The sequence below is a fragment of the Fukomys damarensis genome, unplaced genomic scaffold (assembly GCF_012274545.1).
Source record: "Fukomys damarensis isolate Sample0158 unplaced genomic scaffold, DMR_v1.0_HiC HiC_scaffold_29, whole genome shotgun sequence".
Lineage (NCBI taxonomy): Eukaryota > Metazoa > Chordata > Mammalia > Rodentia > Bathyergidae > Fukomys > Fukomys damarensis.
Window position 1 is genome coordinate 2,303,977 of NW_022900941.1, and position 13,716 is coordinate 2,317,692.

At 45.1% G+C, this 13,716-nt stretch overlaps 1 protein-coding gene, 1 long non-coding RNA gene and 1 pseudogene across 2 annotated transcripts in view; 1 reads left to right on the top strand and 2 right to left on the bottom strand.

The window, feature by feature from the left end:
* LOC104871634 overlaps positions 1 to 13,716 on the bottom strand; it is a 34,033-nt gene that overhangs the window by 12,907 nt on the left and 7,410 nt on the right. The gene's annotated exons all lie outside the window — the stretch shown is intronic.
* Positions 7 to 10,465, top strand: Polr2d (RNA polymerase II subunit D). Its single transcript, XM_010637639.1, has 4 exons — positions 7 to 93; positions 1,686 to 1,866; positions 7,141 to 7,236; positions 9,479 to 10,465. Exons 1-4 carry the CDS (start codon positions 21 to 23, stop codon positions 9,555 to 9,557), a joined length of 429 nt encoding a protein of 142 aa, XP_010635941.1. The 5' UTR covers positions 7 to 20; the 3' UTR covers positions 9,558 to 10,465.
* On the bottom strand, positions 5,198 to 5,809 carry LOC104871632 (annotated as a pseudogene).

The window sequence follows — 13,716 nt, forward strand, 5'->3', positions numbered from 1 at the left end:
GTGGTGCGAGCGGCGCAGCGATGGCGGCGGGTGGTAGTGATCCGCGGGCTAGCGATGTGGAAGAGGACGCCTCTCAACTCATCTTTCCCAAAGGTGGGGCCCGGGCTGCGCGATTCTCCCCGCCGGCGCGTGCTCGTCCAGGCGTCACCCTTGCCTCGCCCAGGGATGGCAGCAGCAGGCGGGCTAGGCTGGTCTCTAGCTCACCGAGCCAGGAAGGCCAGCCGGGCACAAGAGGAGCCTGGCGGCTTTGGCTTAGTGCCTCCGAGAGAAGGCCCTCTTTTTTTTTTTTTTTTTTCCCTTCAGTGTCAGGGCTCGAACTCAGGACCTTGCGCCCACTGAGCTAAATCCCCGGCCCAGAGAAGACCCTCTTGCTTCCACGCCACTTCGCTGGAATTCTCGGCGGCCAGCAGCCTCTTGCTGCCAGTTTTTTAGAAATTAAGAACATAGGGCCCGGGATTTAGCCCAGTGGTTCCACCGCCTGCCTCCCAAGCACAAGGACCAGAGTTTAATCCCCGGTACCAAAAAACAAAACAAAATAGAGATTAAGAATATAATGGGGATTTAGCTCAGTGACACCGCACCTGCCTGGCCAATCACAAGGTACTGAGTTCGATCTCCAGTACTGGGGGAAAAATTAACACTCTAATGCTAGCATTATGGAAGTATAAATGCAGCAGGAGGAAAAGTGGGACACCCAGACGGCACTCAGACACGAAGTAGGAGCAAATTGGCTTTGATTGCTGGTAGCTCAACAAGGGGTTTCTATCAACCAGAGAACATGGAACAGAAATTCACTTTCATTTTTTTACCGCTGTGTTTCTAGGGGGCTTTCTTTCACTGGAAGGGAAACAGCAGGTGAGAGTTACACAAGCAGACCAGTGGTTAGGGGGAGTGGAAAGTTACCATAGGACTTTCTAAGGCCATTATGCTCTGGTGAACTTAGGGCATAACTGTAGTTGTGACAGTGCCTTTTACAGTGTGAGGGCCGGTTTCCTCTCTTGTTAGCAGTGTGGGTTAAGCCAGGTGTAATAGTGCACACCTGTAATCCCAGCATCCTGGGCAGGAAGATCACAAGTTAGGCTCAGCCTGGGCAAGTGAGTAAGGCTCTGTTTTTAAAAATAAAAGAGTGGCCTGGGATTTAGCTCAGTGGTACCACGCCTACCGTGTAAGTGCAAGGTCCTGAGTTCAAGGCCCTGAGTTCAATCCCCAGTACCAAAAAAAAAGGTTAAAAATAAAAGAAGAGGGCCTGGGATTTAGCTCAGTAGTTCTGCCCCCTGCCTCTCAAGTACAAGGTCCTGAGTTCGATCCCCAGTACTCAAAAATAAATTAAAAATCATAATAAATAAGAGAAGGCCCAGGGATGTAGCTTTGTGAGAAAGCCCTGAAAAAAAAAAAACAACAAAAAATGATTATGGGTTTGTACAGGCTAGAGGGAAATCGTCGTTGATGTGATCTGATTTGAAATCAGAAACTGGCCTAATTAGAATAATCATGTGTCATTTAACAGCACGTCCGGGTAGGGTTCATCGGTGTCGGAAATGAGGTAAATGTTAGCATCCCATGAGCGCTGCCGGGGGAGGCATGCAGTGTGGAGGGAATGAAGACAGGGAAGTGTTCAGGCGTAAACACTACACAGCAGGCCTGTGAAGGGCTGTTTTCGGCTGACACTATGCTTCTCGCCACAGAATTTGAAACAGCAGAGACCCTTCTAAATTCAGAAGTTCACATGCTCCTGGAGCATCGGAAGCAACAGAATGAGAGTGCAGAGGATGAGCAGGAGCTCTCGGGGGTCTTCATGAAAACCTTGAACTACACAGCTCGATTCAGTCGTTTCAAAAACAGAGAGACCATTGCCAGTGTCCGTAGGTGAGTGCTCACGGAGTTTGTATGAGTCCAGACTGCTGGGTATCTGTGGGCAGAGCCCCTGTACCTTTCCCTCTTTCCTAGGCATCATCTCTGTATTTAGTATAAATAGTGTCTTTGTCAGAAATTTAAAGGACCGGGGATTTGGCTCAGTGGTTCCGCTGCCTTCCTCACAAGTGCAAGGGCCTGACTTCAATCCCTGGTACCAAAAAAAAAAATTTTTTTTTTTTTTTTTGAGACAGGGTCTCACTATGTCATTGAGACCGACCTGGAACTCACTGGAACTCACTATGTAGCCCAGGCTGGTCTCAAACTCACAGCAATCCTCCTGCCTCAGCCTCCCCAGTGCTGGGATTACAGGAGTGTGCCACTATGCCCGGCATAAATAAATTTTTTTTTAATTGGGGGCCTTGGGTATAACACGTTCAATGATACAGTGCTTGCCTAGCATATGAGAGACCTTGGGTTTGATCCTCCATACCCCTCAAAAATTATTTAAAATTGCTTCTAAGGTTGTGTGTAGTGGCACATGCTTGTAATCCCAACTATTTGGGAGGCTGAGGCAGGGAGATCAGTTTGAGGCCAGGCTAGATAGACTGTTATGGAGGAGTAAGTTAGAGCAATAGAGATGTGCCACACTCTGCACCAGATTGAAGTCTTATTAAAGCTGGTGACTGAGAAGGGGCTAGTGCCCAGAAACTTTTCTTGGCCCTGAGAAACGGTTTGATTTCTCCTTTTAAATCATACTTTCAGTTGGGGAGGGCTCAAGGGGAGAGCAAGTGGAATTTTACAGCAGCAGAACCATGCCAGGTTAGTGGGGGGTGGGAGTTTCACACACTAGGTGAGCTGTAAAACATCCTGCAATGGCAAGTTTAAATGCAAGTTTACTGCCAAACAGGATGGGGGGTTTTGGGTGCTTTGTCCAAGCACAAGCACACAGTGGTGGTAAGGTTCAAAGTGGAGTTGGGTTGGTTATCACAAGACAATTTAACGAGACACAATATGCAATTAGAAAGGGGCTGGGGATGTAGCTCAGTGGGAGCACTTGCCTAAAGTATGCATGGCCCTGAGTTCACTCCCAAGAAGTAGACAGGTGAGGCAGCATAGCCTGTAATCCCAGCACTGGGGAGACTCATGCAGGAAGATCAGTGTGCATTTGAGACCGGCCTGAACTATATAGTGAGAACATCTCAAAACAAAAACAGCCCATAAGGACAAAAAATAATTAAGATATATTATATGCATGTACCCTCTCCCCACTTACTATAATATATACTTACATACAATCCAATAAAATAATAAAAGGGCATGAAAAGGGCCACTTTATTTTTTGTCTTGTTTTGTGTTTGGGTTCTAGCATTGAATCTCAGGCCTCCAGTATGCTGAGTACATACTTGATATATCACTGAGCTATTGAGAACTCTTCTCTCCTCTTTTCTCTTTCTGTGGCACTGAGCTGGGGGTTGAATCCAGGGCCTCTCCTGTGCTAGGCAAGCACTCTACTTTGTATAGCTTTCAGCCCTTTCTTTCTTGCTGGGTATCAAAGCCAGGTTAAGTACTGAGCTGGATTCTAGCCCTCGTAGAGCTATTTGAAATAGCCAAAGATAACAAACAGTCTAAACCAGGTGTGGTGGACGGACCTATGGTACATGTGCCCCAGCTGGCTATTATCCTTGAAAGCTCTAAAAGTTTTGCCATCACTGATCTAAACATTTACCAGTAATTAAATATATTATGATGATTCCATTTGATGAGTTACTATATTATAATAATTAAAAATAGGCCCGGGCATGGTGGCACACACCTATAATCCCAGCACTCCAGAGGCTGAGGCAGGAGGATCACTGTGAGTTCGAGACCAGCCTGGGCTACATAGTGAGTTCCAGGGCAGTCTCAACTGCATAGTGAGACCCTGTCTCAAAAAGTCAAAAGAAAAAGAAAAAAAAAAAAAAGGCCAGGGCCAGGGATTTAGCTCAGTGGTTCCGCTGTCTACCTCACAAGCGCAAGGACCCGAGTTCAATCTCCGGTACCAAAAAAAAAAGGCCAGGTCAGCTGGTACCCATGGATAATCCTGACTTCTTGGGAGGCTAAGGCAGGAGGATTTGAGCTCAGCCTAGGCAACTGAGATCTTGTCTCAAAATAAAAGAAATGGGGTTGGGAATGTAGTTTAGTGGTAGTATGACTGCTTAGCATGCATAAAACCCTGGGTTCATTATCTAGTATGAGAGTTGGGTGTGGTGGCACATGCTGTAATCCCAGCACTCCCGGAAGCTGAGATAGGAAGATCGCCTTGAGTTTGAGGCCATCCTAGGCTACATAGTGAGTTCAATGCCAGACTGAACTACATTGTGAGACTCTGTTCAAAAAACCAAAAAACAGGGCTTGGAATTTAGCTTAGTGGTACCGCCTGCCTTGCAAATGCAAGGTCCTAAGTGTGATCCCCAGTACCAGAAAAACCCCCAAAAAACAAACAAAATATCCAGTACCACCATAAATAAATAAGTAAATAATGGAACTAGGGCTGTGGGTCATTGGTAAAGTTTGTACTTTTCTTTCTTTATTTTAAAAAATTTTTTTAGGGCCAGGGATTTAGCTCAGTGGTTCCGGCGCCTGCTTTGCAAGCGCAGGGACCTAGGTTCGATCCCCGTACTGGGGACCCCGAACTTGGTCCTTGGGCTTGCAAGGCAGGTGACAGGAGTTTGTAATTTGCATATGGTTTTGATCCCTACCACTGCAAAATAAAAAGACAGAAAATGTTTGGAATGGTATGCTGAGATGGTAACTTCAATTTTGTTTAAACAAAAACTCCTTACGTTTCTATTTAGAGTAACAGTAGGCAGTATGATTCCAGAAGTTAAAAAGTATTTCACAACCTATGACTTCAGCTTGGCAAATAATTTCAGTTCCAAAATGGATTCATCCCTAATAAAATGTAAGCCCTTAAAAAAAAGAAGAATGTGTCTATGTATGTAGACAGTATGTTATTGTTTGTTTGTACTTTTGTTTATTGTTTTATTATGTGGTACTGGGGATCGAACTTGGGACCTTGCACTTGCGAGGCAGGTAGCAGAAGCACTGAGCTAAATCCCTGGCCCCATAGACAGTATTTTAAAGAAACTGGATAATCTTTGCAGCAGCCTTAGTGTTTCCTTTACATTGACCTGGAAAGGACCATTGTATTAGCTTTTTGGAAAGAATTAGCTGGCTTCTGGTCTAAGGCTAACGCAGTGATCATTTGTCTGAGGCTAGAACAGTACCAACATGACGTGAACCACAAGGAGAGTAGTAGAGGGGTGCTTTCCCTGGCAGCTGGTGGCTAAAACTGAAGGGAGTCTTAGAAAATGGCACAACGGCAGCCTTTCTTTCTTGTCTTCCTCTTTCCGTGTTGGTTCTGATGAAGGAGGACAGTGTTGCTCTTGAAATTTCCTTGTAACCCAAATAAGTTCTGGGAAAGCTTGACCTGCATTCATTGTCATCTTTGCCAACACCGCCGTGGATGTCACCTTAAGTTGCCGTGCTGTTGCCCTTCCTCCTGGGTCACCTGCCTTTGATGATCTAGACCTGCTTTATTACCAGTTAAAACCGTTTACTCTGACAATCTGTCTTTGAACCTTGGAGATCTCTTCAAAACTGCCTCTGTCAGTGACTGGAAAGACCAGCAAGGAGCCTTCAGCGGTCCTCATGTACTGTTCGTTCCTGACTCCAAACTCTCCTTGTCCAGCTGTACCCACAATATCTAGCCGGGCTGATCTGTCGTCATCACACATGGCTTTGTGTAGAAATCTCCCGTGGTTGGGTCGTAATCTGTTACAGAATAGGATGGGATGAACTGGATGGTGAGCGCCAACTTGCCCACGACGCCCCGGCCGACCACCGCCATCCCACCAGCCGATCCCATGATCCGGTACTTCTGGCCAGAGCTGTCCCACCAGCCAGCCTCGGCCATGGGGACACTGCGAGCCCAGCCTGGCTCCGGGAGTGTGTGGGACCGGCCGGCTGCGGGCAACACATGGGCTTCAGCACCACTACAAATGGCTGTCTCCCTAGCAATTCTTAATAGGTCATCTCTGAATCCAAGTTTATCACAGGTAGGCTCTGTTATAAGAAGTAGATGCGTGAAAATCAAAAATAATTGTTTCATTTTAATTTTTTTGTTTGTTTGTTTTGTTGTTTTTTTATGGTACTGGGAATTGAACCCAGGGCCTCTAGCATGCTAGGCAAGTACTCAACTACTAAACTACATCCCCAGCCCTTTTTGGTTTTTAATTTGAAGCAGGGTCTTGCTAAGTTACCCTGACGGGCCTTAGTCTCTCAAGTACAGTAGCTGGCTTTGCATGTGTGCATACCATACCATGCCTGGCTCTTGTTTTGTTCTGGTTTTTGAGACAGGGTCATACATATGGGCTAGACTGCCCCCGAACTTGCTATGTAGACCAGGCTGGTCTCAGACTCACAAAGACTAAACCTTAGGAGGGGCTGGGGATTTAGCTCAGTTTACACACACACACCCCACCCCGCATGCTTCCAAGCACAAGGTCCTGAAATTGATTCCCATAACAAAAAAAAAAAAAAAAAAAGGACTGAACCTTAGGGCCTGGTACATGTTACAGAAGCACTCTGTCCAAGATAATATTTGTATTTACAGCATTCTTTTATACAATTTGAACATCTCTCGTACATTTAAAACAAGAGGGTTTACATTAGATTTTTTTACTAGGTAAGGTGAGCTCTAGTTATTTAGTTTGAGATCATTTTATTTTATTTTTTATTTTTTGTTACCAGGGATCAAACTTGGGACCTTGCACTTTCAAGTCAGGTGGCAAGAAACATCGAGCTAAATCCCCGGCTAGATCATTTTAAAATGTAGTTATCACCATGTCAAAACGTCTAATAGATTTGGACATTTAACACCGTGGGTTTGACGTGGACATAATAACAAAGATACAGGAGGAATGGTTAGGAGAGCAGAGAGCAAAATCAGTTTGTGAGCAAAGGGTTGTGTGGTCCCTGAGGTGGGACAGTGGTTTTCCTGAGCTGTGATGACAGTTGCTGCTCTATACTGTGGTGGTCTTTGGTTCCCTTTGCCCACTTTTTCTGCAGCAACCTGTTTAGGGTAGGAAGTGATTTGACCAACAGATTCTCCAGCTTTGCATGCAAAACCATAAGAGATTACAGATACTTTTCTTTCTCTCTTCTCTGCTTGCTGCATTTGATCTTTGTTTCCAATTGATTTGTTGTTGTTGTTGTTAATTTGTTTTTATTTTCTTCTATGACCAGTTTGTTGCTCCAGAAAAAGCTACATAAGTTTGAGTTGGCCTGTTTGGCCAACCTTTGCCCAGAGACTGCTGAGGAATCCAAGGCTCTTATCCCAAGGTTAGTACCAGTTGTGAAAAGTTCTGTGTATATTGGATAAATTCCTACAAATAAATTACTATATCTAAAAGGCACATGCAGGCCAGGCGTGGTGGCACATGCCCTTAATCTCATCACCTAGGAGGCTGAGGCAGGAGGTTTGCTGCAAGTTTGAGGCCAGCCTGAGCTACATAGTGAGACCCTGTCTCAAAAATAAGTAAATAAATAAAAGGTATATGCATTTAAAATTTGGTAGATATGACTGACGTTGAATGAGTGTCTATCAGTGTATGAAAATGATCCACACTGGTAGCAAGAATCACTTTGGAGAGCAGTTTGTGTGTAGTAGAGTGCAAGATGAGTATACCTTACAAGTGTACTTGTATTCCCATGTTCATTGCTAGTGATAGGAGAAGCCAGACAACAGGAGAGCGGATATAATTTTACTATACAATAATTGAAAAATTAATGAACTGAGATCATGGAATAATAACACTTGACAAAATGAATTTTAAGACAAATCATTGCAGAAGTACACATGCACTGTAATGACATTTCTGTTTTGTTTTGTTTTTGTTTTTCAGTATTGGGGATTGAACTTGGGACCTTGGGCTTGCCAGGCAGGTGGCGGCACCACTGAGCTAAATCCCCAGCCCCTGTGGTGACATTTTTTACACAGTTTAAAAGTAGGGCTAAGTATAGCTCAGGAGTAGAGTGGGTATTCAATATGCATGTGGCCCTTGTTCAATCCTAAGCACCAGAAATAATAATAAAAATGTTACTGGTGGTGTAGCTCACTGGTAGAGCCCTTGCCTAGCATGCTTGAGGCTCTAGAGTCTATCTCCAGCACCAAAAAAGTAATAATGAAGAAAGTAGCTGAATATGGTGGCACATTCCTATAATCCCCGCACTCTGGCTGATGCAGGAGGATCGCAAGTTTGAGCCCTGTCAGGGAAATTTGATGAGAACCTATCTCGAAATAAAAAATAAAATGAGCTGGGGATGTAGCTCAGTTCAGCAGCCCTGGGTTGAATCACCAGTACCGCAAATAAAGATTAAACACAATAGCTGTGCGTGGTGGTGCACGCCTGTAAGCACTTGGGAGGCTGAGGCAGGAGGATCACTGTGAGTTCAAGACCAGCCTGAGCTACATAGTGAGTTCCAGGTCAGTCTCAACTACATAGTGAGACCCTGTCTCAAACAAAGCAAAACAAAAGTTTAAAGAAAAATATTAAGAACATATGCTATATAAAATACTGAATAGTTTCTTTGGTGTGAAAAACTATAATAGTACACAGGATCCTAATGAGATAATTAATAATGTGAAATAGGAAGTAAAGGGCTAAAGGTGTAGGGAAAGTGGGGGAAGGGTGGGGGAAAGGTAATAAGGGAGAGGAAAAAAATATGAGAAACTGAAAAAATGGAAATAAAGTTTTGTAAAGGGGGGGAGGGGAGGAGGGGGTGAAGGGAGGGCAGGGACAAGGGGATAAAATGAGAATAAAGACCTATTATGTAAAGGTACAGAATCCCAATGATGAATGTAACTGTATTGTATACCTAGATTGTACCAATAAACTCAATAAAAAAGAAAAAAAAAAAGAACATATGCTATATAAACTTGTGGATACATACAACGTAGTTGTATTAAGTAGAAGAGTGTCTGTGGAGCCAAGTGTGATGGCTCATGCCTGTAACCCCAGTCACTTGTGTGGCTGAGGGAGACAAGTTTGGGATCAAGTTTGGGCCATGTAGCAAGACTCTGTCTCAAAATAAAAAGGGAGTTGGTACTGAAGGGGTGCTAGAGTGCTCTCTTTTATATGTTTAAAATGTTTTGTAATGTTTTTATGAGAGAAAGCAAGGGAATAGTACACTGAAAAGGTAAAGGTAGAGGAATGTGGGTAAGTGACGCTTTGGGAGGAGCACACTTCAGCGTGTAGCGAAATGATTGATAGCACATACTTGTAATCTTTGCACTCGGGCTGAGGCAGCAGGATTGCCGTGAGTTTGAGGCAAACCTAGGCTAATAGTGAGTTCAAGGTCATTCTGAATTATGTAACAAGACTCAAAAAACACAACGGAGCTAAGTGCATGCCCGTAATCCCAGCACTCAGGCAGATAAAGCAGGAGGATCGCCTACAAGTTTGAGGCAGCCTGAGCTACATGGTGAGATCCTGTCTCAAAAAAAAAAAACCCTAAAAATATAAAAACCAAAAAGTATGAAAAGACTACTAATCACTGCCGCAATCATATTTCTGTCTTACAGCCTGGAGGGGCGGTTTGAAGACGAGGAGCTGCAGCAGATTCTTGATGACATCCAGACAAAGCGCAGTTTTCAATATTAGTCTGCAAACACCACTCATCTGCCCGGAGGGACCCCCTTCCCTAGGGCTGGGTTTGCTTCGCTCAGAAGAAAGCTGGGCTTCCTCTGGAGGGACAGTGCATCGTGTGTGGGTGCAGTGTGCTGTTGGGGTGTGACTGGGACCATAGTCACTGAACCCTGAGTGGCCTGGCAGTGGTTGCCTGTTGCTGCTTAAGCTTGTGGCTAAGGTTGGAGGCGTGATGTGTAGGCCATGCTGTCGACTACCTCATACTGTGGTTTTTAGACCCCACGTTAATTTCTTTCCCTAACGTTTCATGTTTTAATATTAATGTGTTTGTAGTTTTTGAAACTAAATGAAAACATAGAAAACTTGTGTGAGGAAAAATAGTCTTACCGAGATATGAAAGGATTCAACCAGACCAACATTGTTGTGTGGAATTCTTTTGGGGCGGGGGTACCAGGAATTGAACTTGGGACCTTGAGCTTATAAGGCAGGCGCAGTGCCACTGAGCTAAATTCCCAGCCCTTGTGTGGAATTCTTAAAGAAAGGACAAAAATGTTGTGAAAATGCTTGCCGTCATTGTGCCTAAGCCAGGATGGGGCCAGAGAAAGGATGCCAGCGAGATTCTGTGCCCTTTCATGGGGCCATTAACCTTGGGGGAGACAGTGTCCTTTTTTCTTGGGCTGTCCTGCAGAATGTCATCTCAAATTAAGATTAGTGTTCAGGCAGCACCTGTGTCACAGCTGTTTGGGTGGCTGGGGCAAGAGGATCACTTGAGCATAGGAATTCAAGAGTAGCCTGCACAACTTAGTAAAGCCACGTCTCAAGAAATTTTGAAGGCAAGCGTGGAGGCAGATACCTGTCATCCAGCACTCAGGAAGCCGAGGCAGAAGGATTGCCAATTTGAGGCCAGTGTGGACTGTGTACTTAGTAAAACCCTGTTTACAAAAACAGTTTTCCAGAGGGCTGAGCCCTGAGTTCAGTTCCCAACAACCCCCCCCCCGCCAAATTAAATAGATTTTCCTTCATAGCCCACATTGAAAGCTGTGAACACTTAGCTACCTCGTGCCTCACCCTTCCCCTGAGAGACGTAGTCCTGATAAATCTGTGTAGGGTGTGAAAGCCTGATGGTCTCCTGCTGTAGCTTCCAGCTGAGAGTGGCTGTTATTCCTGCCTATAGAGGATTATGGAATTCTCACCCTGACTGAAGGACAAAGGAAGAGTTGGTGTCTCTGGTGTAGGATTTAATGATTTGGGGTGGACTTGGGCATGGATCAGTGGCAAGTGAGATACTGGGTGAACTGGAGTTGTGTAAGGTAGAAAGGTTGAGCCGCCTCTGAGGGACAAGAAAGAGTAGTTGGGGTCTTCCGTGGTTGACAGAAATTGGACTCCCTATCAAGCCATCATATATAGGTGGATTTGTTGGATCTTGGAAGAGTTAAATTATGTGAGAATTAAGTAGACAGGGTCTAAACATAAAAGGCCAAATAAGGGTGGTAGCTAGGACAGCCAACTATTTGGCCCTTGTTCCCATAATCGGGGTTCCTGAGGATGTGAACAGTTTGCTGTAAGACACCTGGTTGGTTGCTATAGTAATAGCATTGTTCTTCCAAAGCCAAGCAGAGACCTCTCTATAGTACAGCCAGCATATCGAGATAGAGCTGTGTAGGGCTGTTCCTCCCTTGCAACTCCAAGGTTCTAAGTTCATCTCTGGTACTGCCAAAAAAAAAAAAAAAAAAAAAAAGCTGGGCGTGGGGGTGCACGCCTATAATCCCAGCATTCAGGAGGCTGAGGCAGGAGGATCGCTGTGAGTGCGAGCCCAGCCTGGGCTACATAGTGAGACCCTGTCTCAAAAAACAAAAAAAAAAAAAAAAAAAAAAAAAGCTGGGCGTGGTGGTGCACGCCTATAATCCCAGCATTCAGGAGGCTGAGGCAGGAGGATCGCTGTGAGTGCGAGCCCAGCCTGGGCTACATAGTGAGACCCTGTCTCAAAAAACAAAACAAAAAAAAGATAACAGCTCTGCAAGGGCCACCAGGGCTAGGAAATCTATTTCATCATCTAAGGCCTTTAAGGTGGTAGAGAGCTGGATAAGGCTTTCGGAGGCAATGGAAAGTGTGTGAGGCTATTCCTAACCCCATAGCTCTTGTTCCTGTCCATGGGGTGATACATAAGCCCACAAAGAGGAGGATTAGAGTACTCATCCTTTTTGGTCAGACAGGCAGAAAAGGGGGTCCGGAAGGCTGGTTTTCAAGAGCAGTTTGTTTATTGGGACTATATAGGATAGTGCAAACACCTGTCCAGTTGGAAGGAAGGCTTGATTTCCACAGAGGACACACCTAGGGTGGTAAGGCAGGTTGCCAGACCAAGATAAATAAGATGTAGGGCTGGGGATTTAGGTCGGTGGTGCTGGGCCTGCCTTGAAAATGCAAGGTCTTGAGTTCCACCCCCAGTATGGGAGGGGGGCGAGAAAGAGAAACCAATGTGTATCAGTTGTGAACGTGTTGGTGGCTCCTCTGAAGAAATACTGAATTGTAAATGCCATTCCTGTTAATGTTTGAAGAGGAAGACTATGGCTGAGATGTGCCACATGGGTCTTGCTTTCTTGAAAGAAGTATGATCTCTGCGAATCGAGGAAAAACCATTTTTCTGTGGCTGACAAGGAAGTGAGGTACTGGCGATGAGAGGTTGGGGCAGCGCTAGCAGCAGTTCTGTAGGGGCTGAGATCAGGGGCTTGGGAAGGCGATGGTCTTCCGCGACGGAAGCCGGAACTCTCGTGTGTGGGTAGGAAACAGACAGATTGGTGTGGAGAAACTTGTGCTAGAAAAGAATAGCATGTAGACCTGTGGTCTAAGGCTGAAAGTATTTGGGGTGATCTATGGCCTGTATGCAGATTGGAACTTAAGTGACAAAGAAGACATCTGAAAATATCGGTGCAGAAACGTAGTTGCCAGAAATGGTTTGAATTTGCCTAAGGAGACTTGCATAAGAGAATTGGAGGGGGAAAAAGGCCTGGAGTTGAAGGTTTCATTGGAAATGAGGGTGTGGCTGGGCATTGTGATGCATGCCTGGAATCTCAGCATTTGGGAGGCAAGGCAGAAAGACTGCTGACTTCAAGGCTATCCTGGGGCTATCAAGACCACCCTGAACTACATAGCAAGACCTTGTCTCAAAACAACAACAAAAACAAAAACCCACCAAAATAGAAAAAAAGGAAATGAGGGTATAAAGATGTCTTAAGGAGAGCTCAGTCAGAAAGAACTGTAGGATATACCTGGGTGATCCAGGTGGGAGAAACAGGTAGGTCCAGCAGCCTTGTGCTAAGGATTGATTAGTGAACTTTAGGAGAGTGTGAGCTCTTTCAAATAGGAGGAGGTTAGGAAAGGTCTTAGGTGTGATAGGCTGGATACTAAGCACAGCTAACTAGGGAAAGGAGGTCTGTAAGCAGAATAGAATAGGGGCCTCATTAGGTTTTCTGGCTAATCCTGTCTACAGCTTTACTGGAGGGAGCAGTTAGACCAGAGAGGAAGCCAGATGCACTTCAAAGCAGTACAGCTGCCCCTCCCTCCCTCCCTCCGATAAAATGCATAGAAGCCTAAAGGGGAGGGAGCTACCTAACCTAAAGAAAGCTCTTGTAGCAAGAACCCAATTTGTAAACATTTGCTTGTTGTTTTTTTTACTTATAAACACAGGTACAAATGAACCTCGTGTTATGAACATTCATAGATGTGAACAAATCACAGAAATAGCTCACTGGTCTGCTGGACATTGTCACCTTCTCACACTGTGTGCTCACTGCCCAACGCGATAGTGGACAGGAAGTAGGACATCTAGACGCAAGAGGAAAAGCAGTGGTGAGGTGGAGGGGCCTGCTGGGAGTCGCAAAGGGATATACTCTGTGTATTTGTATCAGAGTTGTTACAAGACTCACTTGGATGGACTTAAAAATGAGTCTGGAGTCCGGGAATTTAGCTCTGGGGCCGCTGCCTGCCTTGTAAAACTCCAGGTCCCAAGTTCGATCCCCAGTACAAAAAGAAAATCTGACTCATGAATGTTCTCCTGGAACAGAACTCATTAATAAATTAGGGACAGGGGCCGGGGATTTAGCTCAGCGGTTCGGTGGCCTGCCTCACAAGCTCAAGGACCCGAGTTCAATCCCCGGTACCAAAAAAAAAAAAAAAA

Excerpts from the sequence above, each read along its gene's own strand:
- Polr2d (XM_010637639.1), top strand. The coding sequence starts at position 21 with ATGGCGGCGGGTGGTAGTGATCCGCGGGCTAGCGATGTGGAAGAGGAC. Across the intron at positions 94-1,685 it reads TCAACTCATCTTTCCCAAAG|AATTTGAAACAGCAGAGACC; the intron begins GTGGGGCCCGGG and ends TTCTCGCCACAG. Across the intron at positions 1,867-7,140 it reads ACCATTGCCAGTGTCCGTAG|TTTGTTGCTCCAGAAAAAGC; the intron begins GTGAGTGCTCAC and ends TTCTATGACCAG.